This window comes from Acomys russatus, chromosome 19, assembly GCF_903995435.1.
Source record: "Acomys russatus chromosome 19, mAcoRus1.1, whole genome shotgun sequence".
NCBI classification, from domain to species: domain Eukaryota; kingdom Metazoa; phylum Chordata; class Mammalia; order Rodentia; family Muridae; genus Acomys; species Acomys russatus.
In genome coordinates this window covers 14,519,527-14,547,487 of record NC_067155.1, presented here as the reverse complement: position 1 = coordinate 14,547,487, position 27,961 = coordinate 14,519,527, and the positions used below count along the sequence as shown (strand labels likewise).

General features: G+C 49.5%; 2 protein-coding genes across 2 annotated transcripts in view; one reads left to right on the top strand and one right to left on the bottom strand.

Moving 5' to 3' along the window:
* The window catches only part of LOC127203739 (zinc finger protein 235-like), a 211,637-nt gene that overhangs the window by 94,659 nt on the left and 89,017 nt on the right, over positions 1 to 27,961 (top strand). The window lies entirely within an intron of this gene.
* Ceacam20 (CEA cell adhesion molecule 20) lies at positions 22 to 26,027 on the bottom strand. The gene is made up of 12 exons (XM_051162016.1): positions 25,976 to 26,027; positions 22,558 to 22,644; positions 17,129 to 17,407; positions 15,747 to 16,028; positions 11,374 to 11,652; positions 8,911 to 9,189; positions 5,930 to 6,047; positions 5,635 to 5,720; positions 4,334 to 4,395; positions 3,428 to 3,463; positions 2,429 to 2,539; positions 22 to 75 (listed from the first exon to the last, which is right to left on the bottom strand). The coding sequence occupies exons 1-12, from the start codon at positions 26,025 to 26,027 to the stop codon at positions 22 to 24; spliced, it is 1,725 nt and encodes a 574-aa protein (XP_051017973.1).

The following is a 27,961-nucleotide window of genomic DNA, read 5'->3' as shown; positions in this document are numbered from 1 at the left end:
GAACAGGAGTGTGGCGGGCCATCACGCTGATGGATTGATCTTGCAGTAAACGCTGAGGCGCGGATTCAGCAGTTTCTATTAAAACAAAGGGAGGAGGTGAGTGCCACCCGGTAACAACTGTATACTCTGCTCTATTCAACTTATAGTCTGCGACCCAAATGGCCTGGGGATTTTTTTTCCTACCCGTGGGGAAATTTCTCCTTTCTTCATTGCATGGCAGTCATTGCTAGTACCTCCAGGAATGGCCTGTGGACCTGCTCACTGTGGCAGACCAACTCCTAAGGTGGCCCTACAGTCCCCCGCCTCCTGGCATTATACAATTCCCAACTCTGATGATGGGACCTTAATTTTGCATCTAACAAACTGGGCAAAGCCCCTAGATGTAGGTGAACTCAGAGATGCTACAACCTGTCCCATAAGGTTTTGCCTTCTACTTGAGTTTGAAAGAAACAAGAAAGCACATGGTAGCGAGCGGCACATGCCTTTAATCCCAGCACTCAGGAGGCAGAGGCAGGTATATCTCAGAGTTCGAGGCCAGCCTGGTCTACAGAGTGAGTTCCAGGATAGCCAGGGCTACACTGAGAAACCACATCTCAAAACAAAGAGGCGGGGGGCGGGGGCGGGAAGAGCAGAGTCAGTGTTGTAAGCTTCCCACAGAGAGGGACATGTCGAAAACAGGGTCTGAGGGCCACTTGGCAATCAGTAAGGAACCAGGGACACACTAGCTTGAAAAATGGATCCTCCCGCATGGGGCGCCACTTTGCGAGCTCAGTGGTCACCAGCACCTCTGTTCAGCCTTGCAGGAGGCCTATGTAGATGATGCTGGCCAACTGACCCACAGAAACTGGGAGATGGTGAATACGTGTTGCCTGGAGCTGCTCAGTCCGTGGTGATTCCACTTTGATGCAACTGGTGTGGAAAGCACCCCCAACAGGCCCTTGACATTCCTTCAACTTGACACACCCTGCCCCCACCCCCTTGACCTAAATTAGGCTTCTTGTTCTTCTCATCCCTGGATGGACTCTCCTGGCTATGTGCTTTCCTCATCCATTTCTGTTGGAGAGCCTGGGAAGTCCAAGCCCTAACTTTCGCAGCCTTCCGTACTACAATTAGTACCATGAAGCTCCACTTTCTCTATAGATGGATGGGAGGGAGCCTCCTACGTGAGGCTCCTGCAAAGAGCTTTTCCCCTCAGACAAAGGGAATTTGTGTGGCTCCCTTCCCTTCCATCTATGGCCAGACGGTGATAGCGCAACCTCCCCAGGTGACTCTCTGAGTTCGAGGCCAGCCTGGCCTACAGAATGAATTCCAGGACAGCTGGGGCTACACAGAGAAACCGTGTCTTGAAACAACAACAGCATCAACAGCTAAAGTTCCATGTGTGGAAGTCCGCGGCTGACAGGAAAGCTCATTAAACTGATCACGAGGCACACAGTAGCACGAACCTGATCCTCCCTCTTTGAAAACCCCAAACTTAGGCATACTGAAGCTTGCTTGGGTGTGGCAGCTCACATCTGCAAGTCTGGCCCTGGGAAGGGCAAGGCAGGAGGACTGCCATTAAGTTCCAGGCTAGCCTGAGCTATCTAGAGAGTAGCAAGACACAGCCTGGACTACAGAGTGAGACCTTGGAGCAATGAAGCAAGATCAAAGAATTGGGAAAGTGGAGTGATTGGGAAGAGAGAGAGCAGAAAGGAAGGGAAAGAGATGTGGTAAGGAGCAACTGACCGGTCTGCGATGAAGTCAAACGGAAAGCCAGAAATGGAAGCTAGGTGTGGTGTCACCCATGGGCTACTAGCTCTGGGTAGGCTGAGGTGAAAGGACTGAGCTTAAAGCCAGCATGAACTACGTGGAGAGATCTAGAAAGAGGAGGAGAGAGGGAGACAGAGGAAGAGAAAGAAATTCAATGGAAGCAGGACAAAGCAAATGTGGTAAACAGACGAATTTGGAAACAAACTATAGTGTGCATGTGAAAGCATTTGTACACGTGTAGGTGATTGTGCACGTGTGTAGAAGCTAGGGTTGACCTCAGGTGTTGCTCCTCAGGAGCTATCCACCTTGCGTGTTTTGTTTTTCTGTTATTGCTGTTGGTTGGCTGGTTTGGTTTGGTTTTGTGCTTGAGACAGAGTCCCCCTGGTCTGGAGCTTGTGACTGGGCAAGGCTGGCTGGCCAGCAAGCCTTGGGGGTTCCACTTGACTTGGCCCCTCCAGGACTAGGAGTACATCACATGCGCAGCCCTTATGTGGGGATTGGGGCCTTGGACTTGGGTCCTCGCGCTTGCATAGCATGCACTTTACCAACTGAGCTATTTTCTCCATCCCTCGAATTGAGAAGGTTCTTTAAAGAAAAATTCTGTGTGGTATTTGTCCTCAGCAGAGGACAAAAGATACAGGTTTCTACCTGCCCCCAAAACAGTGTGGCGTCACAGTACCTGATAATTCGACTCCAAGTTTCTGTCTGGTACTGGGGGGACCAATGGCTGCTTCGGGAACTGGGATGGCAGTTTTCTGGGACCTTCAGGAGCTGCAGAAGGGGATTCCCTCTGCAAGTACGTGAAGGAGTCAAGTGAGAACCATAGTCAAGATGGACTGGAAGATGTCAACCCGTATCCCTCAAAGACCCAGAGAAGCTAGGTATGGTGGCACATGCCTTTAATCCCAGCACTTGGGAGGCAGGATGGGTGGATCTCTGTGAGTTCAAGGCCAGCCTGGTCTACAGAGTGAGTTCTGGTACAATCAGAGCTACATAAGAGACAGACTTTATGGGGGGTAGGGAGAGAGAGAGGATGTACCCAGCTCGGGGTTCTACAAGGAACCCCAAGAGGAAGAACAGCTAAAACTCACAACTCACTGCTGTTCTAAAAATTTCTCCCTCTCTGTCTGTCTCTGTCTGTCTCTGTCTCTCTCTCTGTCTCTCTCTGTCTCTCTCTGTCTCTCTCTCTCTCTCTCTCTCTCTGTGTGTGTGTGTGTGTGTGTGTTTCTGTCTCTCTCTCTGTGTGTCTGTCTGTCTGTCTGTCCCTCTCTCTCTCTCTCTGCCCCTCTCTCCCTTTCTCCCTCTCTCTCTTCCTCTGTCCCTCCTTCTCCCTTTCTCTCTCTCCTCCCCCTCCCACTCTCTCCTCTCTGTCCATCTCTCCTGCTAGGTCAACCCTTCCTCTCCTAACTCCCTGCCCCCACCATGTTCCTGGACAGCGCCACCTCACTACAGTCCAACCCCAAGGCCCACTGGAAGGAGCAACACAGCTGCCAGCTGCCAGGGTCCTTGAATCAGACACAAATCCCTGTGAAGCTCTGGGCCATGATCTCCCCATCCCTGGAACTGCACCCAGTGAGAAAGGTTTAGCCTGAATCACCTCTCAACCTGATGATCATAAAATCCTCTGGTCATATTTCCCCCACGGTTTCTTTAACAAGATGCATCAAGTCCAACCTACCTCATAGGACTGCACTGAGGACAGAGGTGGCAGCATCTGGGGAAATATGAGTTGTGAGGAAATCAAAGAGGCTAGGATGTGGCTCAGTGGCAGAGCCCCTGCCTAGAATCCCCCAGTGAGGATCTGGGGTGTGGCTCAGTGTTAATGCACCTGCCTAGAATCTCCAAGTAAGGGGCTGGGGGCGTGGCTCAGTGGTAGAGCCCCTGCCTAGAATCCCCCAGTGAGGGGCTGGGGGCGTGGCTCAATGGTAGAGCCCCTGCCTAGAATCCCCCAGTGAGGGGCTGGGGTGTGGCTCAGTGGTAGAGCCCCTGCCTAGAATCCCCCAGTGAGGGGCTGGGAGCGTGGCTCAGTGGTAGAGCCTCTGCCTAGAATCCCCCAGTGAGGGGCTGGGGGCGTGGCTCAGTGGTAGAGCCCCTGCCTAGAATCCCCCAGTGAGGGGCTGGGGGTGTGGCTCAGTGGTAGAGCCCCTGCCTAGAATCCCCCAGTGAGGGGCTGAGGGTGTGGCTCAGTGGTAGAGCCCCTGCCTAGAATCCCCCAGTGAGGGGCTGGGGGCGTGGCTCAGTGGTAGAGCCCCTGCCTAGAATCCCCCAGTGAGGGGCTGGGGGTGTGGCTCAGTGGTAGAGCCCCTGCCTAGAATCCCCCATAAGGGGCTGGGGGCGTGGCTCTGGGGTAGAAGCTAGTCTAGCATGCCTAACGCTGGGTTCAATCCCAAGCAATACACACATATGTACATATGAATATAGAGAAGGGGGGAGAAGGAATGAGAGACAGAAACAGACAGATAGAAAGACTGGCTATGACAACTTCTCATCCTAAGAAGTAGAAACATGAAACATCTTACCAGACTGTGGAAGAGCCAGACAGAAAGTACCGGGAGCAGCAACAGTATTGGAGGAGCTCACCCACCTTTTTGCCTCTGGCCTCTTCTTGGGGCTTCGGCATATTGTCGTACACAGTCTTTGGCTTGTCTAGAGAGAGAGAGCAAATCATTGGCCAGAGCGAAAGTTAAGGTGACAATATAAGAAGAAGGTGCTGTTTTCCCAGAACCTTCCCTCTTCCCCGAGACTCTCTTCCCCATCACATTTCAGGTGAGATTAATAAGAGCATTTAGTGATAGGAGGGAGGGAGGAAGTCTTGGTCCTCATCTGGCTGTGCTCATGAGCTGTGCATGGCTCACCAAGGGCTTACTCTTAACCCTTCATTAAACCATTTTTCCTCTGTAAAACGGAGCTAGGACCCAGGTGTGCAGTTGCTGGCCAGTAATTCTAGCTACTTTGGAGACTGAGGGAGGAGAAGGATTACAGTTTAAATCCTCCCTGAGCTACCACACCAAGTTCAAGGCTACATGGGCAACTTGAAAGACCCTATTTCAAGTTTAAAAGCAAAACATATATTGGAGGGGGGTTGGTTTGGTTTGGTTTGGTTTTTCAAGACAGGGTTTCTCTGTGTAGCCTTGGATGTCCTGGCCTCACTTTGTAGACCAGGCTGGCCTCAAACTCACAGAGATCCACTTGCCTCTGCCTCCCAAGTGCTGATATTAAAAAGGCGTGCGCCACCACCGCTGGGAGAAAAGCAAAAAATTTTAAAGGGGCATGGTGGTGCATATGTTCAGTCCCAGCATCCACCTGGGAGTTGGAGGCAGGCAGATCTCTGTGAGTTTGAGGCCAGCCTGGTCTACAGAGTGAGTTCCAGGACACCCAGGGCTTTATAGAGAAACCCTGTCTCAAAAAAAAGAAAAAAAGAAGAAGAAGAAAAAAGAAAGAAAGAAAATCAGGCTGGAAAGATGGCTCAGATGTTAAAAGTGTTTGCTACTTTTCCAGAGGACCAAAGTTTAATCCCGAGAACTCATGTCAGGTAGTTCATAACCACTCTTCAATTATACCTCCAGGTGATTTTTAAATTTTTTTAGTTCTTAAAATGGTTTTAGTTTTTCAAAATATTTTAGAAACTAAAATAGAAAACCTTCTAGATGCTGCAAGACCCTTCACTTTTTTTTTTAAGGCAGGGTTTCTCTGTGTAGCCTTGGCTATCCTGGACTCCCTTTGTAGATCAGGCTGGCCTCAAATCACAGCGATCCACCTGCCTCTGCCTCCCAAGTGCTGGAATTAAAGGCGTGAGCCACCACATCTGGTGAGTCCTGAGCTTCACACAGCAGCTTCTGCCCCACCCCTCACTGCCGCAAGAGCCTAGACTGTGGAGTCACTTACTGGGTCTGAGCTCTGGGGGGCTCTGCGTCACAGAGGTGGGTGTTGTAGTCTTGGGGTACATATTGTCAGCTGATTTCTTGCGGATCCTGAAATGCCAAACCTCTCATCATCTCATGTGGTGGGTGGGCTCTTGTCTGTTTCCTCAGGCTCTGTCTTGTCACCACCCCTATCCCCTTACTGCTCCTGGGCAATGACCGCCCCCCCAACACTCCAAATTCCCAGGGTGCATACACAGGGTTCAGTACCATGGAGAGCAGCCACTCCTCCTTAGCCTCCCAGATCCCTTACTTATTACCATCTGTCCTTTGTTCTGTAGAGGAAACAGCCCAGTCCTGTCACCAAAGCAAAGGCAACCAGGATCCCCGTGACAATGCCAGCGACGGCTCCAGGAGACAGAGAGGACAACTGGGGACCTTGGTCAAGAGAAAAGAATCAAGACTTGCACTCGGCACATTCTCTTCCCTGCCCCCAGCCCCATTCCAGAGCTTCTGGCTTTGTCTTCACCAACAGCTCAAGTAACTTGTTTCCCAACCATTGGGACCCAGCAACTGATAGTGTGAACAGCATCCTTCCAGCTGTGTGATTTTGGGCACGGTGCTAAACCTCTCTGTGCATCAACTGTACCTTTGGTAACACGGGTTACTATAACTTCTATAGAGTTGCTGGAAAGATTAAACATGTAAGTATCTGTGTTAAATAGGTAGGTCTGTGGAAGCACCTGGACCCTTGAGAGGTGATCAGTATATAAATATGTGTTTGGCAGAACTGGTTATGTGGCTGGCTCGGGGTATGGAACAAGGAAAAAAATCCCTTGACTTTCCGGGGTAGTGTGACTCTGGGTAGTTAAATTCATTCCAGAACCAAATTTTCTCAGTGACAATGAGGGAAGGAAGTACCCATTATTCAGGATGCTACAAAAGAAAAAAAAAAAAGGAGAGGAGACTGCAGCTGATCATCTCTGATGTAGAGCAGGTGAATTTGTAAATAGCCTGATGTTTGCCCATCCATTTCTGCCTAAGCCTTTCTCAGAGGGACGAGGGCCCAGGATTTGAGGAAGTGGCCCTGGTTTGTGGAGTGTCAGGATAGAAATATTCTCTTTCTCTCTCTCTCTCTCTCTCTCTCTCTCTCTCTCTCTCTCTCTCTCTCTCTCTCTCCTCTCCCTCTCTCTCTCTCTCTCTCTCTCGCTCTCTCTCTCTCTCTCTCTCTCTCTCTCCCTCTGTGTGTGTGTATGCCCATAAATATGTATATATGAGAGAGACAGAGACAGAAAGACCTATTTCAAACACACTGATGTTGGTTCATAGGCACAGCTCATCACTGTCCAGCCACTCTATAGCCCAGAAATGTCTTTAAAACTTGGGGGCCTGGCTCGAGATCTGGCTCAGAAGTTAAGAGCACGGGCTGCTCTTCCAAGGGTCCTGAGTTCAATTCCCAGCGACTACGTGGTGGCTCACAACTGTCTATAATGAGATCTGGTGCCCTCTTCTGGCTTGCAGGTGAACATGCAAGCAGAATGCTGTATACATAATAATAAATAAATCCTCAAAACAAAGCAAAACAAAACAAAAAAACTGCGGGACCTTTGCCTCCCAAGTGACTGGGACTATGTACCTGTACTATGTCTCCATGTTTAAAAGATTTGGGTTTTTTTTTTATTATGTTAAAATTTTATCCCCGTGTAGTGTGTGTGCACACATGCACACGTGTCTCTCTGTGTGTATGTGTATGTGTCTGTGTTTATGTGAGTGCAGGTGCTCTCAGAGACAAGAAGCATTGACTCTCCATGAGACTTGAGTTGCAGGCAGTCGTGAACCACCCAATGTGTGTGCTGGGAACCACACTCAGATCCTTCACCAGAGAAGCCGGAGTTCGTAACTTCTGAGCCGTCTCTCCAGCCCGTTGAGGTGCTTTTGTCTGGGATTTTATTGCAGCAACAAGCCAGGTAACTAATCTACTAACTCTATAGATCTTTGAGGAGATCAAATAGGACCACGCATGGAACCACTAGAACATTCGATGATGCACGAGAGAAACGTGACAAGATGCAATGGTGACAGTTACGGCGAGGAAGTGGATGGGGGTCACTGATGTCTAGGAGGTGCTAAGCACGGACAGCTTGGTGCACGGTCTCATTTAAGTTCCCGCGAGCATCAGTCAAGGTCACTAGCTTGCTTCTCTAAGGCTCAATGTCTCCAGTTATCAAACGGTCTTCACAAGAGCAGACACTTGCTGTGGACACTGAATGGAGTCATTTGGGAAGCTATGTGGAATCTTTGGCTTGGAGGACAACCGAGAACTGTGCTGTGGGGTGCTTAGCATGGTTTCCAACACCAGAGACAGGCCTCTCACATTAGGTCTCAGCCTCTCCTGTGTGGTGGAGATAGTAGCAGGCTCATCCCATAACTGACTGGTACTGGGTACCGAGAAGCATTTGCTCACCCGGTGGTGGTGGCGCACGGCTTTAATCCCAGCACTCAGGAGGCAGAGGCAGGCGGATCGCTGTGAGTTCGAGGCCAGCCTGGTCTACAATGTGAGTCCAGGACAGCCAAGGCTACACAGAGAAACCCTGTCTCAGAAAACCAAAGAAGAAGAGGAGGAGGAGGAGGAGGAGGAGGAAGAATAACTTGCTCAGCAGTAGAATACTTGTATAGAATCCCCCAGTGAGGGGCTAGGGGCGTGGCTTGGTGCTAAGTAGAAAGAAAAAAGAAAAAGAAACCTAGGACCAGCCTGGGCTATACAGAGAACTTCACACACACACACACACACACACACACACACGTGTCATGAGACTGGAGGGATGGCTCAGTGAAGAGCACATACTGCTTTTAAAGAGATCACAACTTCCCCAGCATCCAGGTCTGGAAGTGCACAACTACCTATATAACTCCAGTGTCAGGGGATCTGACGCCCTCTTCTGGCCATTGAGGGCATTCGCGTGCACATACCCGTAAACATAATTAAACAGCTTTTAAATTAACAGTGCAAACCCATTCACAGGTAAGAAAGACGAGGTTTGAACAACTCAGACAGATTGCTGGAGCGCATCATAGAAAGTATAGGCTGAGCTGGAGAGATGGCTAGGCCGTTTAAAAAGTATAAGTTAAGAAAGTATAGGCTGTCTGAGGCATGAGGAGTTGAGATTCTATGGCTCTGGACTAGAAATCTAGCTAGCCACTGTCACCTTTCAGACCACGCTAGGGGAAGGGTGGGGGGGCTAGAGACGCAGTGTGGGGGGAACATGTGTATTCTAGACAAAAGGAGCATTGAGCAACTCACCCACCACCTTGACCAGGACAGAGGCAGATCGGGCCAAGCCAGTGACATTGTTGGAGCCTATACAGCTGTAAATGCCCTGATGTTCCTGCCTCAGTGCGTCAATGGCCAGCAGCTCCCCGGTGTGCACCTCAGAGGAGTGCTCATGGGTCCACTGATACCTGGCACCTGGTTCGGAGTCACCCCAGCAATGCAGAGTCAGGCTGGAGTTGAGCATTGCCTCAATGGTGCTGACCACTCCAGATGCTGAGCCCTGGGTGATGTCCACTCGATAAGGACCATCTGCAAAGTCAAACATCATGAGCCTACAATGCCATGGGCAAAATTGCCAGGTTTATTTTTTTTCCTCTCTTCTACTCTTTTTTTTTTTTTTTTTTTTTTTTGCTTGTTTCTGTTTTGCTTGGGGTAGTTTGTTGTTGTCATCATCATTGTTGTTATTTTGGTGATTTTTTAATTTTTTTCTTTTGTTTGTTTTGTTTTTTGAGGCAGGGTTTCTCTGTGTAGCCCTAGCTGTCCCGGAACTCACTCTGTAGATCAGGATGGCCTCTGCCTCCTCAAGTGCTGGGATTAAAGGCGGCATGCACCACACCCACTGGGCAGCCTTTGGGTTTCTGGCTGGCTTTAGTTTGTTTTGAGATGAGGTCTCAAGTAGCCAAGACTTAGTCTCAAACTCACTATTTAGCCAATAATGACCTTGAACTCCTGATCCTCCAGCCTCTGCCTTATGAGTAACTAGGAAGGCAGCATGTACAACCAACCATAGGAGGCTTAGTTTTCCTCCTTGGTTTGAACCAGAGGACTTCTAGCTATTACCTGGGAAACACAGACTTTTATGGGTTCTGTTATTTTGTTTTGTGTTAGATGTTTTGTGTGTGTGTGTGTTTTGTTTGTTTGTTTGTTTTGAGACAGGGTCTCTCTATATGTAGCCCTGGCTATCCTAGAACTCACTATGTAGACCAGTATGGTTTCAAATTTGCAGGAACCACCAGTCTTTGCCTCCGGAGTGCTGGGATTGAAGGCATGCACCACCACACCCAGCTTTGGTTTTTGTTGGAAACTTGTGAGTACGTGTATGTTTGTGTATGTATGGATATGTGCAGGTGGGTGTAGTAATCTCCCTGACCTGTCTTATCAGCCTATGCCTCTTGTTTCTTTTTATTACATGTTCCTTCATTTGTGGCAAGAAGCATACATGAGGCACAGCATGCGTGCAGAGGTCAGAGAGCAACGTGCAGAAGCTGGGTTTCTCCTTCCACCCTGTGGGTCCTGAGGACTGAACTCAAGTTGTCAGGCTGTGCGGCAGGCACCCTTCCACCCTGAGCAATCACGCTGGCCCGTGTTTATCTTTTTTTAGGGTCTGTCTGCTACACCAGTATACGAGTTGCGTAAGGCCTGAGACACAGCTTTGTCCGGCGCCCAGATTCATGCCCGGCCTTCAAAAGGGTTTTGTAATGGAAATTCTTGTTTCCTTGTAAACTTGGGTATGTTACGTAAAAACGCTTTTTGTTTTAATCCCAAGTGCGGGATTTTAGTCTGGGCTTTAGTTTGTCCACAGCGGATAACTGTCTCGTGTGGCCTGCCTCATGTGGCACGGGGAGGGGCATGGTCTAGGACTCTAAGGAGGATAAATAGGAGAGCCTGGAGAGAGAACGTGTGGTATGCGGTGGCAGCATGTGATATGTAACAGTTTGGAGAGGCCAGAGACGGATGGTATGGTGGACAGAGAGAAATGTTTCAACACGGCGGCTCGGAGGAAACGGCTTGCAGCATTTGCTGTTGACGGATATTGGCATTATGCCAAAAGAACCCAGTTGACTCTAAACAGCCAGGGGGAGAAGTAAAGGGGTCTGCGCCCCCTTTCTCTCTAGCCTTCTTCCTCTCTTACCCACAGTTAAGGAGGTGGCAGAAGGGAGGTAGAGGCTTCAATACCCCCCAAAATAAAATAGAGTTAAAAAAAAAAAAAGAGCATCGACAGGGTTTAAAATTAAGTGGTTCTCAGTATTCTTAATGCTATGACCCTTTAATACAGTTCCCCATGTGTTGTGGTGACTCCACAACCATAAAATCATTTTCATTGCTACTTCCTAACTGTAATTTTTCTACCGTTGTTAATCACAGCGTAAATATTTTGGAGCTAGAAGATTACTAAAAGAGTGACACACAGGTTGAGAACCTACTGTGTGATGGGATGAACAACTAAAAGGTAAGGCTTTCTCTTTTTTCCCCCTTCTCTTTTCCTTTCTTTTTTTTTTTTTCTTTGTTGCTGCTTTTATGTATTTGTTTGTCTTTTCAGATCATTGTTCACATCAAATTTGCAATCCTCCTGCCTCAGCATCTCCTCTGTTGGGATTATGGGATTATGTACCACTGTGCCCAGAAAGAACGGACTTCTTAAAGGTGGTGGTAGGGAAAGGGGGAAGGGAGGAAGGGAGGAAGGGAGGCGTAGGCCCAGACCCCACTACTCACAGTTGATGGTGAGCCTCAGAGGAGTACTGCGTGCCCGGCTACCCCAGTTCCACACCTCACACTCATAGGGCCCAGTATCATCTCTCTGAAGGCCATGGATGGTCAGAGTTCTGTTTTGGGGTGACAGTGTCAGGTGCTCACTAGTCCTAAGGGGCTGACCCCTCAGAAACCATTGGACACCAACCCCCTGATGGCTGGTTTTGCAGGTCAGAGAAACAGAGGTTTCATTCTCCACAAGACTCAAGGCTGGGAAATCGATATACGGTGCAGTCATTTTTTCTGGAAACACACAGGGATGCAGGCTCAGGAACAAGGATTCCTAAGATGCCTCAATAGCAGTAGTGGTACATTGCTTTGATCCCAGCACTTGGAAGGCAGGAGGATCTCTGTGAGCCCAAGGCCAGCCTAGTTTGTGTAGCCAGTTACAGGCCAGCGGGGCTGAATAATGAAACTGTGTCTCAAAACAATAAAAGCAAAAACCACCCTGCATTCTCCAGGGTGTGTGTGTGTGTGTGTGTGTGTGTGTGTGTGTGTGTGTGTGTGTGTGTACATGCTTGTGTTTGCTACTGGACCATGTACTGGATATTGTGGAGCACAGGTGGCTTCTGTGGATGAACAGGCATTCATGAACGTAGTGTAAGAATGTTAAGTGAAGGTTGGGGATTTAGCTCAGTGGTAGAGTGCTCGCCTAGCAAGCACAAGGCCCTGGGTTTGCTCCTCAGCTCTGAAAACAAAACAAAGTTTCTTGGGGTCGGAGAGATGGCTCAGTGGTTAAGAGCAATGCCTGCTCTTCCAAAGGACCCAGGTTCAATTCCCAGCACCCACATGGCAGCTCACAACTGTATGTAAGTCTAAGATCTGACACCGTCACACCAATGCACATAAATTAAAAATGAAATAAAATATTTTTTAAAAAAAGAATGTTAAGTGGCCAGGCATGGTGGCGCATCCCTTTAATCCCAGCACTGGGGAGGCAGAGGCAGGCGGATTTCTGTGAGTTTGAGGCCAGCCTGGTCTACAAAGTGAGTCCAGGACAGCCAAGGCTACACAGAGAAACCCTGTCTCGAAAAAGAGTATGTGAGATTTGAGTGTGTTTGTAAGGACCGCTGTTTTTGTGCCTGTTCTATGTGGTGGGTTGTGAATGTGAAATGTGTGAGCAGCATGCACATACACTCCATGTTACACACACACACACACACACACACACACACACATTTTGTATCTGAGTGTATCTTCCATATCTGTGATATTGTATATGTTATGGTACATATTCAGTGTTCTTACATGCTTTGTGGAAGACTGCTATATGTCTGGTATGCATATGTATATTGCCTGGGTCCATATATTTTTTGTTGTTTGTTTTGTGGTATCAGGAACTCAACATAGGGCCTCCTAAATTCTAAACGAGTGCTCTTCCACTGAGCCACACCCTCAGCCCCTCACTGGGGAATTCTAGGCAGGGGCTCTACCACTGAGCCACACCCTCAGCCCCTCACTGGGGGATTCTAGGCAGGGGCTCAACCACTGAGCCACACCCCAGCCCCTCACTGGGGGATTCTAGGCAGGGGCTCTACCACTGAGCCACGCCCCCAGCCCCTCACTGGGGGATTCTAGGCAGGGGCTCTACCACTGAGCCACGCCCCCAGCCCCTCACTGGGGGATTCTAGGCAGGGGCTCTACCACCGAGCCACGCCCCCAGCCCCTCACTGGGGGATTCTAGGCAGGGGCTCTACCACCGAGCCACGCCCCCAGCCCCTCACTGGGGGATTCTAGGAAGGGGCTCTACCACTGAGCCACACCCCTCGCCCCTCACTGGGGGATTCTAGGCAAGGGTTCTACCACTGAGCCACGCCCCCAGCCCCTCCCTGGGGGATTTTAGGCAGGGGCTCTACTACTGAGCCATGCCCCCAGCCCCTCACTGAGGGATTCTAGGCAGGGGCTCTACCACTGAGCCACGCCCCCAGCCCCTCACTGGGGGATTCTAGGCAGGGACTCTACCACCGAGCCACGCCCCCAGCCCCTCACTGGGGGATTCTAGGCAGGGACTCTACCACCGAGCCACGCCCCCAGCTTCTCACTGGGAGATTCTAGGCAGGGGCTCTACCACTGAGCCACACCCCCAGCCCCTCACTCGGGGCTTGTAGTCAGGCATTCTACCATGGAGCATTGAATTCAGTGGTATTCTGAGGCAGGGTCTCACTAAGTTACACACACTGGCCTTAAACTATGTAGCCTTGAAGGTTTTTCTTTAATTTGTTTTACTTGGGTGGTAACATGGCTCAGTGGGTAAAGGTACTTCCTTCTTTCCTGCAAGTCTAATGACCTGAGTGTGATTTTCAGGGCTCAAATGAGGAAAGGAATAAGCCAACCTGTTCTGTGACCTACACTGTGACCTACACTGTGGCACATGTATACACACACACACACACACAGAGTCAGTCAATATTATGTACATGTATATACAGCCAATTAATATTATGTATACGTGTATACAGTCAAGCAGTACTATGTATGCATATATATGGCATATGGGGCAGGCATATGACACTGTGTATGTGAAGGTCAGAGGACAATTCTGCAGGGTTGACTCTTTCTCCCTCTTCATGGGTTCTAAGGATCAAACTCAGGTCTTCAAGCAAATGCTTGATGCCTTGAGCCATCTCCCCGCCCACCCTTCAACTTACAATCCAAAAGCTGAGATTACATGTTGAGTCTGTCTGTATAGTTTGTATCAGTTTTACATATATGGAGGTTGTGAAATAGGTTTATATGTTTTTATGGGGAGAGGGGTTTGAGACAGGATCTCTCTTTTATGTCCCGCAACTTGCTATGTAGACCAGGCTGGCCTTGAACTCATAGAGACCCACCTGTCTCTGACTCCTGAATGCTGGAATTAAAGTGTGCCACCATGCCCAGCTAATACAATATATATATAATGTTTTATGTCTTTTTGTTTGGTTGGCTGGCCTCGAACTCACAGCGATCCTCCTGCCTCTGCCTCCCTAGTGCTGGGATTAAAGGCATGCGCCACCACGCCTGGCTATGTTTTATGTCTTAAGTGTCAGAGATTTGAGTGGTTCTGATTCGAGGTGGATGCTGAGTGTCTCTGACGTGTATGCGTGTCATGTGCATGTTTATATGTTTTATGTAAGTGTGTCATGAGCTTCAGTATTATTCCTCATGTGTTGTATGTGATACATGCATCTCTGTGTTGTGTATGTGTGCCATGTGTCCTATACAGGTCATACATATGAGTGGCTGGGGCAGGAGAGGTAACTCAGTGGTTAAGAGCCCTGGCTACGCTTGCAGAGGAGCTGGGTTTGGTCCTTAGCACCCACACAGCAGCTCACAATCATCTGTAACTCCAGTTCCAGGGGATCTGATTTCCCCTTCTGGCCTCTACGGGTACTGCACGTACATGGTGCATATCCATGCCTGTACACAAAACATGCACACACATATAAAATAGATCATGCCTGCGTGTGGGTCAGTGTCTACAGTATGTGTGTGCATTGTATGTCTTTGATATGCTTGCTCTGCATTTTGTATTGAGTATATGTATCCATTATGCGTGTGTTATACCTATTTGTATCTTCCCTGAGTGTGTTGTATGCCTCAGGTATTGTGTGTTGTGCGTATGTATACAAGTTGTGTGTGTCTGTTGTATATGTGAGAGTAGCCTGAGCATATAATAATTATTCTAGTGTGTATGGAGTGAGGGTTGTATTAATTTGTCTATATAGACACACAACTCCTTCCCATGCAGAGAATCAAACCATGGACACCCACGGAGAGCCAAGAAGGTCTTGAAGATGTGGCAGGCTGGAGCTGTGTCCTTCCCTGAGGTAACAGGCCTGCTCTGCGACCCACCACATAGACAGGCATCCGACCTCTGCCTCCCCCTCAAATACTGAGGTGTGTATATGGCATGGAGGCTTGACTCTGCAGCTTAGCTTTTCCTTGAGAATGTGACTGCTATCTCTGTTTCTTTAAAACATCACCTAGAAAGCCAGGCGGTGGTGGCGCACGCCTTTAATCCCAGCACTTGGGAGGCAGAGGCATGCAGATCACTGTGAGTTCGAGGCCAGCCTGGTCTACAAAGTGAGTCCAGGATGGCCAAGGCTACACAGAGAAACCCTGTCTCAAAAAACAAAACAAAAAAAAGAAAAAGAAGAAAGAAAGAAAGAAAGAAAAAGAAAAAGAAAAGAAAAACCAAATAAAATAAAATAAAATAAAATAAAACATCACCTAGACTCCAAATGCACCCTGGTAACCACAGAATACCCCAAATCCCAGATTAAGTCTCTGGTCCCGTGTGAAACCTCAGCTTCTGATCCCCAAAGATGCAGAAGAGAAACCAGAAAATAACTCACCAAGCACTTGGACTTGGACAACACCCAGTTGGGACAACCTGGTGGCACTGTTGTTCACTAGGCACCTGTACATGCCTTCATGTTCCCTGGACACCGCATGGATAGTGAGTGTCCCTGTGGTAGGGGACTGGATGGAGTCAGTGGGGAGATACCAGGTATAGGCAGGTGTAGGGCAAGACTGTGTTTCCACCCAGAAGTTCACAGGGTGGCCTTCCATCACCTCAACCACATCCCCAGTGGCTACTCCGGAGTCCAGCTTGATTGTCACAGGGTCAGGACCATCTGAGAGGGTGGGGGAAAGTATGGCAGAGACCTTAGAACCAGCATCAGATCACTTACATTCTTCTCCACTCAATTCCAAGGGGGTGGGGATCCGATGGAGGTGGGGATCTGATGGAGGTGGGGATCTGATGGAGGTGGGGAATCTGGTGGAGGTGGGGATCTGATGGAGGAGGGGATCTGATGGAGGTGGGGATCTGATGGAGGTGAGGATCTGATGGAAGAGAGGATCTGATGGAGGTGAGGATCTGATGGAGGAGGGGATCTGATGGAGGTGGGGATCTGATGGAGGTGGGGATCTGGTGGAGGTGAGGATCTGGTGGAGGTGGGGATCTGATGGAGGTGGGGATCTGATGGAGGAGGGATCTGATGGAGGAGGGAATCTGATGGAGGTGAGGAGCTGATGGAGGTGGGGATCTGATGGAGAAGGGGATCTGATGGAGGAGGGCATCTGATGGAGGTGAGGATCTGATGGAAGAGAGGATCTGATGGAGGAGGGGATCTGATGGAGGTGGGGATCTGATGGAGGTGGGGATCTGATGGAGGTGGGGATCTGGTGGAGGTGGGGATCTGATGGAGGAGGGGATCTGATGGAGGTGGGGATCTGATGGAGGTGGGGATCTGGTGGAGGTGAGGATCTGGTGGAGGTGGGGATCTGATGGAGGTAGGGATCTGATGGAGGAGGGATCTGATGGAGGAGGGCATCTGATGGAGGTGAGGAGCTGATGGAAGTGGGGATCTGATGGAGGAGGGGATCTGATGGAGGAGGGGATCTGATGGAGGAGGGGATCTGATGGAGGAGGGGATCTGATGGAGGTGCCTTTCTTATCAAAGTATTGTTTAGAAACATGGGTTTTAATTTACTACGTCGGATATTTCTGATTGAATCCTATATGAATATCAGTTTCCTGCTTAAAGCCTACATTTGTTTTCTGTCCTGTGGGTCTGTGCTTTGGATCAAATCCAGGGCCTCATGTGTTAGACAAAGTCTTTACTTCTAGATTCCATTTTCATTTAAGAGGCGCCATTTTAGAGCATGGGACTGGATGCGGGTGCCAAGGAAGTGAGCGTCAGCAATGAATAAAGGAAACCGGAAGACTCACAGTTCACACCCAGCATGGCGATGTTACTTCTCCGAACCTCAGCATCATGCCACACGTTGCACTGGTAAGACCCTGCATCCCCTCGGTCAACAGTGAGGATGGTGAGGGTCTTGTCATCTGCAGACAGCATCATGCGCTCATTCAACACGAGAGGAGAGTTGTTGACGACCCAGTGGATGGTGGCATTGTCAGCCTTGGTGTCGCAGTAGAAGATGGCCATTTCCCTCTGCTCTGAGACAGTGCTCTGGATGGCTGAGAGGGTGGGCTTGTCCAGTAGAGCTGCAGAGAGTGAGAGGAAGAAGTAATGGCGGCAGGGCAGAGATTCACACTTAGAAGAGCAGAATAGTCACAGAAGGATCCGAGGAGACTGGAAAGGACCAGAATGGCCAAAAAGACACCCTGGAGACGTACTAGAGTCACTGGGTGTCCAGTCTAACACCAGTATGCTTGAACTATGTGTGAACGTTTAAAAAAAAGAGGTTTATTTTTCATGTGTATTCCTCTGTGTGTGATTATAAGCACACATGTGTGCAGTGCCTGTGGAGGCCAGGAGAGGGCGCTGGACTTCCTTGGAGCAGAAGTTACAGGTGGTTGTCAGCTGCTGTGTGGGTTCTGGGAACTGATGTCATGGCCTCTGCGAGAGCAACAAGTGCTCTTAATGCTGGCCCATCTCTCCAGCGCCAATGGTGTGAACTTTTCGCATCCTCGTTCAGTTCTCCCGGCACCATTGAACGGGACTGTGGAGATGATGCAGAAGGTGAGGGGCATGTCAGGGGATATCAGGATGTCTCCCACAGTTCCTGGGCCCCAGCTGCTGGTGCTAGCTGAGAGGCTGTGTGGTTGGGTGGGTGGAGGTGAAACCCTGAGAGAGTAGCTTTAAGGGTTATTGCTTGGCTCCCCCTTCCAGCACTGTCTCTGCTCTGCCGAGAAACAGTCGCCACCTGCTTCCATGCCCCTCTTACCACAGCGGGCTGGATCTCCTTACATATGGGCTAAAATAAACCCTTCCTCCCTTCAACCGTTACCGTCACAAGGAAAGCAATTGAGTCTGGAGAGAGAGATGGCTCAGTGGTTAAGATCACCAGCTGCCCTTGCAGAGGACCCAAATTTAATTCCCAGCATCCACATCGGGCATCTCACAACCACCTGGAACTCCAGCTCCAAGGGATCTGATATCCTCCTCTGGGCACCATAGGTAGACACACACATGTAAAAATAAGTCTTGACTGTAACTAATACACAAGGCCATTCTATGTTGATGCAAAAGAGAAGCGAAATTTGGTTGTTGTTGTCGCTGCTGTTGTTGTTTTCAAGTCAGTGTTTCTTTGTAGGGCTGTAGTTCCAGCCCTGGCTGTCCTAGAACTCGCTCTGTAGACCAGGCTGGCCTCAAACTCACAGATATCTACCTGCCTTTTCCTCCCAAGTGCTGGGATTAAAAGGGTGTGCCACCACTGCCCAGCTTGAGAACCCAACTCTTTCTTTTTTATATGTATGTATGTATGTATGTATGTATGTATGTATGTATGTATGTATGTATGTATTTATTTATTTATTTATTATGTACAATGTTCACCTGCAGGCCAGAAGAGGGCGCCAGATCTCATTATAGATGGTTGTGAGCCACCATGTGGTTGCTGGGAATTAAACTCAGGACCTCTGAAAGAGCAGCCAGTGCTCTTAACCTCTGAGCCATCTCTCCAGTCTCTGAGAACCCAACTCCTAACAACAGCAAGAGCCTCTAGCCATTTCTTAGCCAACCCCTGCCTTACCCACAGCCATGACAGCTACAGTCCATCCCTTTACCTGCTGCCTTCAACATGACTGACTGAACCAGCCCTCACAAGAACTTAGCTAGACCAATCCCATGTCTCCTCTTGGGAACCTTGGTTACTGCCCTATTAAGCATTAACTGTCAACTTGAATTGGCCTAGAATCATCTGCAAAGAGTCTTAACTGAATCAATTGCCTTCATCAGATTCGTCTGTAGATATGTCTATGAGAGGTTGATTATCTTGTAGGTTTTAATTGATGCAGGAGGGCACAGCCCACTGTGAGTGGCACCATTCCCTAATCAGGTGGTCCTGGGCTGTATAAAAAAAAAAAAAGCTAGCCAAGCCTGAGCCTGAGTGAGCCGAGCAGCATTCCTCTGTGGTTCCTGCTGTACTTTTTTTTGGCTCAGTGAGTTCCCCCTAATCAGAGGTAATACTGCCGAGAATCACGTGACTCCTGGCTTCAGTTTTCTGCCTTGAGTTCTGGGCCCCCCAACTTCCACCAATGAAGGACTAGGCCCTAGAAATGTTAAGGTGGAATTAACCCTTCCCTCCCCGGATCTGCTTTCGGTCAGAGTGTTTTAGTACAGCAACAGAAAGGAGACCGGAACATGTATGGAACCCAGAGAGAGGCGTCTCTGTTGTATGTCAACTTGACACAAGCGAGAGTCATTTGGGAAGAGGGAAACTCAACTATTTAACTGAGAGAATGCCCCTGCCGGGCTGGCCTGTGGGAAAATCTGTGGCACGTTTTCCTGACTGACGGTTGATGTAGGGAGGCTCAGCACACTGTAGGCTGTGACTCCCCTGCATGCTGGTAGTCTGTATAAAAGGAGGCTGAGCGGGGCCACCGGGAACAATCCAGTAAGCAGCACTCTTTCATGGCCTCTGGGATGCTCCTGCCTCCAGGGTCCTGAAATATTTGAGTTTCTATCTTGAGTTCCTTCAGTGGATTGTGACCCACGATATGTAAGCCAAATAAACCCTTTCCTCCCTGTGGTGGTCTAAATTAAAAAAAAACGGTCTCCAGGGGGGGACTGCTCTTCCAGAGGTCTTGAGTTCAATTCCCAGCAACCACATGGTGGCTCACAACCATCTAGAATGTAACCTAATGCCCTCTTCTGGCCTGAAGGCCTACATGCAGGCAGAGCACTGTATACATAATAAATAAATAAATAAATAAATAATTTTTTTAGATTTATTTATTTAAGTATACAGTGTTTCACCTTCAATGTATGCCTGCCCACCAGAAGGGGTTGCCAGATCTCACTGTAGATGGTTAGTCTACAGTTAAATGCTTAGTCGCCAGAGAGTGGAACTCTTTGAAAGGATTAGAAGGTGTGGTTAGAAGGTGTGGCCTTGTTAGAGGAAGTGTGTCACTGGGGGGTGGGCTTTGAGGTTTCAAAAGCCCATGCCAAGCTCAGTCTCTCTCTCTCTCTCTCTCTCTCTCTCTCTCTCTCTCTCTCTCTCTCTCTCTCTCTCTCTCTCTCTCTCCCCTGCTACCTGAACTCTCAACTATGTCTCTAGCTCTGTGTCTGCCATGCTCCCCACCGTACCTCTGAAACTGTAAGCAAGCCCCACTTAATCGTCTTATTTTATAGAGTTAGTTGTGGTATCTTGTGGGGAGCCGTGCCAAATTCTGCCGTGTCAGAAATCCCGTGCCTAGGCTACACGCTGTGACCTTCGAGTTCCTGACCTTTGCGGGAGGAGGTCTTGTGTTCTAGGTTATCCTTGGACTATTTACCTTGGAAAGAAGTAGGGAAGTCCCAACTGGGAACCACCCAGAGGATCAAGGAAGTTCTTACATGGAGCTACTCAGACCATTGTATTCTTGCCTGGGGGCTAGGGTGAGTGGGATTAGAATAGATCCCATTGACCTTGCTCTCTCTATAATATATAGATATTCTAACTAGTCAGCTTTAAAGTGAGTCTTGATCAGAAATTTCCAGACTTATTATTTCTCGCATCTCTGTACCCCACTTTCAATCCCCACTCCCTCTTTCAGGTGAACCCTGGTTCGATTTGTCCCGCGGGCCAGGACACATCAGTATCTTTTCACAACAATAGAACAGTGACTAAGACACTCCCTAAGGTTCTTTATAGAAAACCTTAACTAAGACATAAATTAGTACTGGGCCCTGGGATATTGCTGCGACAGACCTGATCATGTTTTTGTTGGAGGAAGGGGGAAGGACTCTGGGACTTTGGGTTAGAAAAGGCATTGAGCTGTGAGTTTGAGGCCAGCCTGGTCTATAGAGTGAGTTCCAGGACAGCCAAGGGTACACAGAGAAACTCTGCCTCAAAAACAAAACAAAACAAAACAAAAAAAAGAAAGAAAAAGAATAAGAAAAAAAAGTAAGACATATTGAGCCGGGTGTGGTGGAGGCAGAGGCAGGTGGATCGCTGTAAGTTCAAGGCCAGGCTGGTCTACAAAGCAAGTCTAGGACAGCCAAGGCTGCACAGAGAAACCCTGCCTCAAAAAAACCAAAAAAAGAAAAAAAAGAAAAGCCATTGAGTTCTCAGAGCTCAGTAACTAGCTATAGAACTTAGAAGCTCATGCTGAGAGAAGGGAAGACTGTAAAAGCCTGCCTTGGGAAGTTTCAGAGGGAAGTTTTGAAAGTCCATTAAAAACTCTATCGGCCGGGCAGTGGTGGCGCGTGCCTTTAATCCCAGCACTCAGGAGGGAAATCTTTGTGAGTTCAAGGCTAGCCTGGTCTGCAAAGAGAGTCCAGGACAGCCAAGGCTAAAAAAAAAAAAAAAAAAAGACTATCGGGGTCATTCACCATGTTGACTTAAGAACCACTAACTTGAAATGTTTGCTTTACTGGGACGGTCGGTAGATGCTGGTCAGCTGGGGCTGAAGAATCAAGAGGAGACCAGCATGGTTGTGGTAGAAATGGTCTGCAAAGTGTTTCCTTAGGGTCAGCATACAGGAGCTGCTGTCCAGAGGGGTCTGAGGCTGCGTCTCATGCTGGTAGTTGACCTTGGGAAGAGTCACCCAGGCAGTACTGGTTTTGTAGGCGTGGAGAGGTCAAGGAGAACAGGTTAAGGCTTGGCAACTGTATGGGAGGGCTGGAGGCTGCCCAGGAGAGGCCACTGGTGAAAGTGTAGCCTCAGCTGCAGCCAAAGCCCCAGGATTGAAGGAGTCACGGAGAGAAGTTGGGGGGTGGGGCTTGGCAGTGTTCGCGTTCCTGAAGAGAGCTCAGAAGAAGCTACTGGTAAAAATATAGCCCAGTTGCAACAGAAGACCATAGCGTTTTGGAGATGCTAGTACTATGGGATGGCTTCCCAGAAGAGTAACAGCCGCGGAGGGGAGCTGGCCTGGGCCTAAGGGATGCACTGTGTGAGCTGTGCTTAGCCTCCGGCGCCTAGACTATCGTAAGTCCAAGAAAGCCTGACGTTGAGCTACACACTGGACTTAGGATCAACAATGCTATCTCGGGGGCAAATAGAAAAAGGGCTGGTTCTCATTGAGTAGTCATGTGTTAACATGGGATTCGTTGTGCTAGCTAGTTTGATTACAGCCATAGAACCCTTAATTAAGTAAGACACTCTGTAAACACAGATGCATGAACAAGCGTGAGCTCGTTTTCTGTGCTCTCATCACGCGGCCCGCCATGAGTTGGGGGTGTCTGGGAAGAGCATCCAAAGGCAGCGTACCTCTCTCCCTTTCGGGGTTGCTAAGCAGGTCAGCGTGGCGGGTGAAGCGGGCGGCTGCCGGAGGGTTCCATGCGGTCAGAAGTGAAGCTGCGGGGGGGAGAGAGAGGAGAGACACTGAGGGAAAGAGAGATGGAATGGTATAGCTGTTGTGTCTTCAGAGCAGTGCTGGCCTGTAATCTCTCCCAGGACTCAGGTGTCAAAGGCAGGAGGATCCCATGTTTGAAGCCAGCCTGTCACCCATAGCAAGCCTCTGTCTCAAAACAGAAGTCAAACAACAACAAGAACAAAGCCTGGCTCGATGGCTCACACCTTTAAGCCCAGCACTCAGGAGACAGAGGCAGGACGAAGAGCTCTGTGAGTTCAAGGCCCACCTGGTCTACATAAGGAGACCCCAGAACCCTAACTCTCGTCACTTAAAAAACAAAATGGAGAGAGCCAGGCAGTGGTGGTTCATACTTTCATCCCAGCACTCAGGAGGCAGAGGGAGGTGGATCATTGTGAGTTCAAGGCCAGCCTGGTCTGCAAAGCGAGTCCAGGACAGGCAAGGCTACACAGAGAAACCCTGTCTTGAAAAACCGAAAACACCCCCACCCCCCACCCTCCAAAAAAAGGAGAAGGGAAAAGAAAGATCAATGTAGAGGCAGAAGTGGACAGAGGAGGAACAGGAGCAGATGGAAAAGCCACTGCCAGACCATCCTCCACGGAGGGAACTCTAAGATCATATACAGGGAGTTTCGTTCCTGGACCTTTATTGTCATGGTTAATCTCAACTGTCAACTTGTTGAAATCTAAAATCACCTGGGACACAGGGCATGCCCGTAGGGAATTATCTCCATTAGGTCGTTTGAAGTAGGAAGACCCGTCCACTGTGGGCGGCACCATTCCTTCGGCCGGGATCCTGACTCAAAATGAGAAAGGAACTGAGCACAGCATTCATGGGTTGTTGGCATAATGTGACCAGCTGCCTCGTGCTCCTGTCGCGTGGTAGACTGGACCCTTGAACTGTGAGCCAAATAAAACCCTTTCTGCCTTAATGTCCTTCCTGCTTACTGGTCCTGTGACACGAGGAATGCCCGTTTCCACATCTGGTAAGTTTGGCATGGTATTTTGCAATCTAGAGTGGTGCTAGGTGTGGTAATAAATATAGGTAAACTGGCCGGGTGGTGGCGGTGGTGGTGCACACTTTTAGTCCCAGTATTTGGGAAGCGGAGGCAGGTGGCTCTCTGTGAGCTCTAGGCCAGCGTGGTCTACAGAGCAAGTTCCAGGACAGCCAGGGCTATGCAGGGAAACCTATGTTTTTGAAAAACATTGTGTTTCTGTGTGTGTGTGCGTGTGTGTGTGTATGTGTGTGTGTGTGTGTGTGTGTGAGAGAGAGAGAGAGAGAGAGAGAGAGAGAGAGAGAAAGAGAGAGAGAGAGAGCAGGGGGTGGGAGTGCTGTTACCAGGTCCCAATTATTACTGTGTTCTCTTCTACCATTCAGTCTATCTTTAAGGAAGGCACATGAAGCTCCTTCTTCACTTTTTAAGACCATCTAGGACCTAGAGCTGCAACTCAGAACTAAAATCCCTGCCTAGAATCCCTCAGTGAGGGGCTGGTGGCGTGGCTCAGTGGTAGAGTCCCCTGCCTAGAATCCCCCAGTGAGGGGCTGGGGGTGTGGCTCAGTGGTAGAGCCCCTGCCTAGAATCCCCCAGTGAGGGGCTGGGGGCGTGGCTCAGTGGTAGAGTCCCCTGCCTAGAATCCCCCAGTGAGGAGCTGGGGGCGTGGCTCAGTGGTAGAGCCCCTGCCTAGAATCCCCCAGTGAGGGGCTGGGGCGTGGCTCAGTGGTAGAGTCCCCTGCCTAGAATCCCCCAGTGAGGAGCTGGGGGCGTGGCTCAGTGGTAGAGCCCCTGCCTAGAATCCCCCAGTGAGGGGCTAGGGGCGTGGCTCAGTGGTAGAGTCCCTGCCTAGAATCCCCCAGTGAGGGGAGGGGGTGTGGCTCAGTGGTAGAGTCCCCTGCCTAGAATCCCCCAGTGAGGAGCTGGGGGCGTGGCTCAGTGGTAGAGTCCCCTGCCTAGAATCCCCCAGTGAGGGGAGGGGGTTTGGCTCAGTGGTAGAGCCCCTGCCTAGAATCCCCCAGTGAGAGGCTGGGGGGCGGTGGCTTAGTGGTAGAGTCCCTGCCTAGAATCCCCCAGTGAGGGGCTGGGGTCATGGCTCAGTGGTAGACTGGTTTCTTAACACTCACAACCCCTTAGATTTGACTCCTAGAGACACAAACATAGTCTCTTATTAGCACTTAGTCACAGAGATGGTGCTGACCCTTTTATTACCTGCACCGCTCTGCCTCCAATGCAGTTAGAGTTTAGGACCCCGGATCCCACAGGAGTGATGGACCTCGTCACCCACCTGCCTGGATGGGAAAGAACTTCCTCTAGAAAAAGTCCCCAGCCTGTCCTCCCCCTTCCTTCTTCTATCCCGACTTTAGTCCCCACTGGGAGGAAGCAAACTTCATGGTGGATCTGTGCACACAACTGATAGCTTAGCCTCTTGAGAGGATCTGGAGTCTGTCGGACCTTCAAGTCAGCCACGAAGCTCTGACTTGGGGCGGGGGAGCCCTCATCTCTTCGGAGGACCCATCATAAAATTATATCTTCACCCTCAAGCACTTTGCTTTATCAAAATACTCAGCAACCCCAATGTCTGTGTATGTGCAAATGTGTGTGCGTGCGTGTCATGTATGCATGTTTACAATGAATGCACACATGTATGTGTGGATGCCCATGCCTGCGCGTGCACAGAGGGCAAAGATCACCACCTATCTTCCCGATCTCTCTTCACCTTATTTCTTTGAGGCAAAGTCTCTCCCTGAATGGGAAGGTCATTTTGGGGGGGGGGGCAGCCAAAAAATCTCCAGAAACCCTTCCATCTTCCTCCCACAAAGCTGAGGGTACAGGCTTGCAATGAGCCCATATGTGGCTTGTCACGTGGTTCTGGGATCAGAGATCAGGCCCTCAAAGCTGCACACGTTCTCTTAACCATAGAGCCAATTATCCGGCCCCTTTCATCTCAGATGCTCATTAGATGTAAATTTCATACCCATCCCACACTGATGTGCGGACCACTGGGCTGTGACAACCCTTAACTTGTCTCACTACCATTCATCTGTCTCTATTAGGCACTCGCTCTCTCTGCCTCTGTCTGTCTGTCTGTCTGTCTGTCTGTCTGTCTCTCTCTCTCTCTCTCTCTCCCTCCCTCCCTCTTTCTTTCTCTCCCTCCCTCTTGCTCTCTCATCTACCTCAGTCTCTCCCTGGTGCAGACTCCACTATGTCTCTGTCTCTGTGTCTGTCTTTGCCCCCCCTCCCCTCCCTTCCTTCCTCCCTCCCTCCACCTGCAGCCACCCAACCACCCAGCAAAGTCTGTCTGCAGAAAGCAGAGTCCTCACCTGAGAGCAGGATTCCTATCCACTGGCGGCCATGGAAGCCAGCAGGCCCCATGAGTCCTGGCTCCTGGCCTCAGTGTGCAAGGCTGTCCCTCTCCTGGCTGGCACCTGTATCCTGTCACACAGAGTGGACAAAGGAACTTTGCCCCCACCTCTGCCTTCCTCCCCGCCCCCACCACCACCACCCAGGGCTCACGCTTCTCTATCCCCACCCCACACAGACGGGACACCCTGAAACCTCAAGGCCCAGGAACTGAGACTGTTCTGGCCCACAGCAATGCTAATAATTACAATAAAAGCCAGTTACTCTGAACTTAGGACAGCTAGGCTGGTTGCCAAGCTGGACATGAGCTGCCTCGATATATTAATTAAATGAGCAAATGTGTAGGGGGTGGGGTGGATCCTGGTCATAAAAGGCAGTTGTGGGGTCAGGTGGCTGAGAGAATCCCAGAGGGCAAAGAGCCTTCCTGGGAGAGGAACCCTCTGAACATACAGGAAAGAGCATCAAAGAGTCTTTAGTGTAAAAGAAAAGGAATTATTAGCTTGATGGCACAAACCTCTTATACCAGCCTTTAGAAGGCAAGAGGGTCAGGAGTTCGAGGCCAGCATGGGTCACACAGTGAGTTTGTTGTTGTTGTTGTTGTTTCAGAAATAAAAACTAGGGGCTAGAGCCAGGCACGGTGGCACACGCCATTAATCCCAGCACTCAGAAGGCAGAGGCAGGGAGATTGCTGTGAGTTCGAGGCTTGCCTAGTCTACGAAGTGAGTCCAGGATAGCCACAGCTAACACAGAGAAACCCTGTCTCAAAAAACCAAAACCAAAACCAAAAAACCAACTAGGGGCTGGAGAGATGGCTCAGTGGTCAAGAGCACTGGCACTGGCTGTTCTTTCTTTCTTTTCTTTTCTTTTTCTTTTTTTTTTGGGTTTTTTTGTTTTTCGAGACAGGGTTTCTCTGTGTAACAGCTCCGGCTGCCCTGGAACTCACTCTGTAGCATAGGCTGGCCTCGAACTCACAGAGACCCACCTGCCTCTGCCTCCCAAGTGCTGGGATTAAAGGCATGCGCCACCACCGCCTAGCTCCACCAGCTGCTCTTTCAGAGGACCTGGGTTCAACTCCCAGCTCCCACATGTCTGTAACTCCAATTCCAGGGAATTTATCCCTCTCTTCTGGCTTCTGCAAGCACTGCACACACATGGTACACAGACATACATGCAGGCAGACCACCTATACACACAAAATAAAAATAAACATTATAAACACCAGGAGCTGGGGAGACAGCTTGGTTGGTTTGCGGCATGAGGACCTGAGTCAGACCCCTGAGCCATGTAAAGCCAGCGGCAGCTCGCATCTGCAATCCCAAAGATCCTATGGTAAAATGAGAAGCTGAGCCAAGAGACTCCAGGGAACTCAAGAGCCAGCTAGTCTGGTGTACACAGCAATGAACCAGGAGAGACCTCATTTCCCACAAGGTGGAAAGCAAGGATTGATGCTTGAGATTGTCCCAGGACCTTCACAGATACCGTACACCTGCACTCAGCTGTATCTGTGCAAATACACTACACACTCACATAAATATGCACACCCAAAACTATAATAATAATAATAATAATAATTGTTGTTGTTATTATTATTATTATTATTATTATTATTATTATTATTACTGTTGTTAATTATTACTATCCAGAGGCTAAGGAGTTAGTTCAGTGGTACAATTCTTTGTGTGGGGGGGGGGCGTGGTTTCAGACAGAGTTTCTCTGTATAGCCCTGTCTGTCCCGGACTTGCACTGTAGACCAGGCTGGCCTCAAACTCAGATCTCCCTGACTCTGTCTCCTGAGTGCTGGGATTAAAGGTGTGTGCCACCATGGCCCTTCACAAAGTTGCTTCTTGTCTAGGATTTGGTCGCAAAAGGAGTTAATGTATCATCCTAGTTTCCTTTTGTGACTGTTGACAAAATGCCATGAAGAAGAAGAAAAAGAAGGAGGAGGA

What these genes read in the sequence shown, in the direction of transcription:
- Ceacam20 (XM_051162016.1), bottom strand. Translation starts at nt 26,027, where the DNA reads ATGGGGCCTGCTGGCTTCCATGGCCGCCAGTGGATAGGAATCCTGCTC. An exon ending in TCTGAGGCTCACCATCAACT is followed by an intron (nt 9,190 to 11,373) that starts GTGAGTAGTGGG and finishes TTGACTTTGCAG; the next exon opens with ATGGTCCTTATCGAGTGGAC. An exon ending in TACAGAACAAAGGACAGATG is followed by an intron (nt 5,721 to 5,929) that starts GTAATAAGTAAG and finishes TTGGCATTTCAG; the next exon opens with GATCCGCAAGAAATCAGCTG.